Source organism: Amphimedon queenslandica, unplaced genomic scaffold (assembly GCF_000090795.2).
Source record: "Amphimedon queenslandica unplaced genomic scaffold, v1.1 AMPQUscaffold_10138_Cont17488, whole genome shotgun sequence".
Classification (NCBI taxonomy): Eukaryota; Metazoa; Porifera; class Demospongiae; order Haplosclerida; family Niphatidae; genus Amphimedon; species Amphimedon queenslandica.
Genome location: NW_003549591.1, coordinates 1 through 5,384, shown reverse-complemented (window position 1 = coordinate 5,384; position 5,384 = coordinate 1). Strand labels below are relative to the sequence as shown.

The window sequence follows — 5,384 nt, the reverse complement described above, 5'->3', positions numbered from 1 at the left end:
AGTGGGGGCGACAGAATATCCTCCTTCTCATGTTATAGTAAAGGAAGCTGTCATCCATAGAGCCTCCCTTGGAGCGAGGGGGTAACCTCACCTGCGGTACAAAGTCTGTCATTGAGTTGATGATGTCAGAGTTTTGATAATCATCAGCCAACGAAGACTCGTCCATGTTAACATAACTATCTTCTTTCTGGAGGGGGTGGGGAGGCTTGCGACTGGGGAGTGGTCTCTCTTGGTGCGATCGCTGAGGTGATCTCCAAGGGACAGTTCTGAAACCTCTCAGCTCAGGATAATCATAATCAATGCTCCTTCCAGGGAGCTGCTGGGGACCAACACTCCACTGAGAGGTTAAATTACGCTCTTTTCTTATGTCTTCCACAATGTCAGGATTCTGATAACCATCCTCATCAACATCATCGTCTAGATGATTAACTCGTCTGCTACCAGTCACCTGGAATGACTGGCTCCTCCTTGGCACATTACTCTGTTGGGCATGGAGCCTCTGGAGGTGCTCGCTCAGTAGCAATTGCTCAGAGGGTCTATTAGCAAACCAGTTAGGAGTTGACCACAGATTAGCTGGCACACTAGCATTTGGAATTATGTAAGGATACGGATTACGAGTGGTCATCACTAGCGGATCAAATCCAGGGACTCTCGGGTCAGCATATCTTGGATCAACAATAAAAGGACTATTCATCCGAGGATCTACTGACACTGGATACTGCTCTCCTGGTAGAGGCACTGGGAGTGGATAAGGACTGGGACTCTCTCCTGGTAGCGGCATTCGTGGTCTCTCAAAGAAAGTATCAGGTTTCTCATATTCGTCCTCACCATGGACCGGTTTGACTAGTGGCTCCATTGGGAGGGGACGCCTGGTCATATCGACCTGAGTCCTTCGTCGTTTGCCACTATTTGCATTATTATCTATTGATGGGGTATCTCCTGGTTTCTTCCCATCATTTGAATCACCTGTTAGCTTCTTAAAAATGTTGAAGTAGTTGTGTCTCTTGGAGGGTTTGACACTCTCTGGCTCTCGGGGCTTCAACATTGCAGCTGTGTGAGGAGGAATGGGAGGGGGAGAGGGAGAGCGACCGTGAGGAGTAGTGGGTGCCTGTACTGATGACACAGAACGAGATGGAGAACTCACCACAGAGGAATGAGGACTGAAGTGAACTGACGAGGAGGGACTCACCATAGATTGAGGAGGAGACAGTATAGGAGGAGAACTAAGAGAAGGATAATGAGAGACCACAGTAGGACTAGAATCAAGAGGTGGTGACATCATAGACATTGAATGAATAGGAGGCGATGACATTGTGTCCTTAGTAGGGGGAGAGAATGGGAGGGGGTTAGCCTGTGGTGGGGGAGGAGGGAGGGGCTGATTAACAGCAGATACAAACTGAGGAGGAGGAGGAGGAGGTAGAGGGTGAGAGAGAGCAGAATTAGGTGGAGTAGTCACAGGTAGTGATTGTGTGACATTAGTTAGTGAGGGATTGTCACTGGCAGTGGTAGGAGTTCCAGAGGTTATCCCATGCTTCTGTCTTAGCATTGGTAATTTAGGCTCATAATTGTTTCTTTTTGGTTTAGTGGTTGAAGGAGGAGGAGTTGGCTTAGTTTTTTCATAGTTCTTTTTCTCAGATATTCCCCTGGTTTCATAGTTTTTCTTTCTCTGATCTAATCGTGGAGACTTTGACTGAGTTATCTGCTGAGCTAGCTGCTCCTGAAGTTTATCTTTAACTAACGATGCATCTCCAAGGGATGGTCCTGACTTGCTCTTATCCAACTGTGACTGAGCCACATCTTCTAGAGGAGAGTCCTGCCGCTCCAGCTTGAGTATATCCCTGTGCTTTGCTCCAGGTGAGTCTTGTTTTTCTAGAGTTGATTCTGTTTGCCTCTCTGACTGCTCGGTCGTCAAATGTTGCTCATTCGGTACAAATTGTTGTGGTTTAGACTCGAGTGAGTGTTGTGGACTGCTAGTTTGTGTCTTGTTTGGAAGAGCTGGTCCTGATGCTAGCTCTGGTAGACCTGTAGCAGCATCAGGAGGAGAGGTACATGTAGCCTCATTGGGAGGAGGTGGAGGGGCAGTCACTTTAATCTTGTGCTTTTGATAATTCGATGGTTTGCTTGGCACTGCTGGAGGCGGCCGCTTTGTTGTCAGTCTCTTATTAGCGGCTGGACTGGATCCAGCAGAAGAGGAACTGAAGGTTTCCTTTGACTGTATTGAAGGCTGAATGGGTGGTGTCACCGGTCGTACAGACTCATTGACTGCTACCGAGTGACCTTGGAACTGTTTAATCAGGAATGCTACTATGTTAGGATCAGCCTTTTCATTTCGAATTAACTCTACCACTTGTTGATGACCATTTAGACTAGCTAACATGAGTGCTGTCCAGCCATCATTGTGTTGAATGTTAGGATCAGCCTTTACATTAAGGAGTAACTCTACCACTTGTTGATGACCATTTAGACTAGCTAACATGAGTGCTGTCCAGCCATCATTGTCTTGAATGTTAGGATCAGTCTTTTCATTAAGGAGTAACTCAACTACTTGTTGATGACCGTTTGCACTAGCTGCCATGAGTGCTGTTGCACCATTATTTTTTTGAATGTTAGGATCAGCCTTTTCATTAAGGAGTAACTTAATCACTTGTTGATGACCGTTTGCACTAGCTGCCATGAGTGCTGTTGCACCATTATTTTCTTGAATGTTAGGATCAGCCTTTTCATTAAGGAGTAACTCAACCACTTGTTGATGACCTTTTCTACTAGCAAACATGAGTGCTGTCCAGCCATCATTGTGTTGAATGTTAGGATCAGTCTTTTCATTAAGGAGTAACTCAACAACTTGTTGATGACCATTTTGACTAGCTGCCATGAGTGCTGTCCAGCCATCATTGTCTTGAATGTTAGGATCAGCCTTTTTCTTAAGGAGTAACTCAACCACTTGTTGATAACCATCATCACAAGCTAGCAGGAGCGCTGTTCTGCCATCATTATCTTGAATGTTAGGATCAGCCTTTTCATTAAGGAGTAACTCAATCACTTGTTGATGACCTTTTTTACTAGCAAACATGAGTGCTGTCCAGCCATCATTGTGTTGAATGTTAGGATCAGCCTTTTCATTAAGGAGTAGCTCAACCACTTTTCGATGACCATTTTGACTAGCTAACATGAGTGCTGTCCAGCCATCATTATCTTGAGTATTTGGGTTGATCTCCTTTTGAAGGAATTCTAAAACTATTTCAATAAATCCTTTTTGTGCGGCTAGTATAAATCCTCTTTTGCACAAATTGCTGGGATACTTGTTAATAAGTATTTCTATAATGCTGTCATTATGACTTTTGTGAAAATGCAATGTGATCAGTATATTTTCCATGCTTTTAGTAATTATGGCATCACTACAAGATTCTATTTTGAGAATAAATTCTATTACTTCAGCTTGTTTTACTTGTGCTGCCTCTAATAAAGCAGTATCAAAGTTAAAGGATTTATCACTATTACTCTGAAGAATAGTTACACCATTAATGCATAGCTCATAGACTCCAATATATTTCATGAATGCTAACTTTTCTCTGTTAAGTAAAATAAGGTATTCTATTTCTTTCGGTGATTCAGTCATGAAGTATGTAATGTGAACTGAAGAACATGTGATGTTTATTGCTTTGGTCAGAGCCAAGCGATCACATGTAGGAAAGAAACATTTGATGAGAGTACGTAGCTTATGAAGCTGCAGCTCTCTCCATACATTTTGAAGGCGTATGTGTGCTTTTGGTGCATCAGCTAAGTTGTGTATGTGAGGACTAAAAATTTCTTGTAAGAATTCCTTGAGGTCTTCAACTGATTTGGACTCACGAAATTTTTCTGCAGCTTTCGAATGATCCAGAAATTCTTGTGATAAAGTTGGTGTTGTAAATTCTGTAGCAATAGTCTCAAGAACATCACAGTCCAAAAAGTCATAATACTTGTCCAGCTTACTAATAAGTACATTAGCATCACTAGAGGTATTCAATTCTTCCAATGGTAGGTAAGTATACCCAGCATCATGTAAGTGCTCTATAATACATGATACACTAGTGTCTTTCAACCCTTCTTTAAGTTGTTTTAATAATTTAGCAAATGAACTATTTAACGACAAGACAGCAAGCTTTATCTCTTCCTCACTTGTCCTTGAAACCCTGAAAGTCTTCAATCCTAAAATTATATAATCATTAATGATTACTTGCTATGGTTTATTATTACCTTCATCATATTCACATTGCTTGTTGATATCTTTCCAATCAGCCATTAAACTATCAACTACATCTTTAGCAGGTCCGCCATCACATGAAAGACAATCCAAGAATGTCTCATAACGTTCAATTAATTGTGAAACGTTTGACAGTAAACTCATTCCTACTTTAAGTTCACTGACTATTTTGTGATATGTTGGGGATTTTTTGACTGATTCTGTGATCAGGCGTTTGGAATAAAGCTTGGAACTAATGTCATCAATACAATACTCTGTGGCTTTTTCTATATCTGCAAAATGTTTTTGAAGAGATTTGTCTATTTTTGAACAAACTGAAAAAATTAACGTTATAATAAAGTTTAGGTCAATAGTTATACTGTTACCTTGTTCCACAGTGATAGGTCCAGGATTGAGCTCAACATCTCCTGATAAAAGGAGGAGGAGCATAAAGTACATAATTAAGTAGACAGCATATGAAACTATATCACATGACAGCATTCCTTTATAAATAAGCATGGTTTCTTTAGTAGAAACCTCAGCAGTACGTTTAGAAGTATAATTAGGACCAGAATAAACAGCAGTAATATTAACAGTAGGAATAGCAGCGGGCTTAGTAGTAGAAGCAGCGTTAAAAGTTTCATTTGTTGATTCCTTCAAACTTTCAACATCAATACCACTTGCAAGAGTCAATGAACGAAGTCTGGAGGAGTTCCAGTGACCAATAGCAGTTCTCCATTGAGATATATCAATCATGGCTACCTTTCAGCAAGAGTTATCTACTCTTGCTTTAGATCAATTCAGTAAACAGGGTTAAGTGTGGGGCTCATCTCAGAGGGCGTGGCTCATAATACCGTAGGTCGGGATATATTCGCGGCTGCTTATTTTCGCGATAATAAAAACTAATAAAAAGGTTCAATTAAATACCATGGAAACCAATTGATTGTTGCTATGACAATAAGACCACGTGTTTATACAATTACAGTGTTCAGCAGCTAATTATCTATTCTTTAGCAGCTTTAGCGGGAGCCATCCAGTTCTCCATCCGCTATTTTCTTGTATGGACCACTACCTTCGAGCTCTTTGCTACAAATCCTTGCCGCTCCACTTGCTGGTGATAATTAACCACGCCCAAGTTAATAAATGGGTGGGGAGTCCCAAG

At 41.4% G+C, this 5,384-nt stretch overlaps 1 protein-coding gene across 1 annotated transcript; it reads right to left on the bottom strand.

Annotated features, from left to right (window-relative positions):
* Window positions 1–7: 7 nt before the first annotated feature.
* LOC100640644 (uncharacterized) lies at window positions 8–5,128 on the bottom strand (the record flags this gene model as incomplete). The annotated part of the gene is made up of 3 exons (XM_020006294.1): window positions 4,609–5,128; window positions 4,237–4,557; window positions 8–4,188 (listed from the first exon to the last, which is right to left on the bottom strand). Coding segments are annotated over exons 1-3 (4,872 nt in total), but the record flags the coding sequence as incomplete, so codon positions are not given.
* Between the last annotated feature and the right edge of the window lie 256 nt (window positions 5,129–5,384).